General features: G+C 69.7%; 1 protein-coding gene across 1 annotated transcript in view; it reads right to left on the minus strand.

Annotated features, from left to right (window-relative positions):
- Positions 1–228, minus strand: part of RASAL1 (RAS protein activator like 1 (GAP1 like)) — a 23,690-nt gene that overhangs the window by 2,875 nt on the left and 20,587 nt on the right. The window contains exon 16 of the mRNA XM_015567279.1: positions 1–216. Within this exon, the coding sequence (XP_015422765.1) occupies positions 1–216 (216 nt within the window). The remainder of the gene's footprint in view (positions 217–228) is intronic.

The following is a 228-nucleotide window of genomic DNA, read 5'->3' on the forward strand; positions in this document are numbered from 1 at the left end:
TCTGCAGGGAGTGGGGGGGTCAGGGGTGAGGTGGGACTCAAGGGACGCCCCGCGCCCCCCAGCCTGGCGGCGGCTCACTTTGCATTGGAGGTAGGTGGTGTGCAGCGTCCCCGAGCCGTCCTGCGTCACCACCTGCATCACCTGGGGCAGCTGGAAGGCGCCCTCGTCCACACGCTCCACGGCGCGGATGTGCGACACGGGGATGGAGGAGCGCATCTGGGAGACAGG

The sequence above is a fragment of the Myotis davidii genome, unplaced genomic scaffold (genome assembly GCF_000327345.1).
Source record: "Myotis davidii unplaced genomic scaffold, ASM32734v1 scaffold223, whole genome shotgun sequence".
In the NCBI taxonomy this organism is placed as follows: Eukaryota; Metazoa; Chordata; class Mammalia; order Chiroptera; family Vespertilionidae; genus Myotis; species Myotis davidii.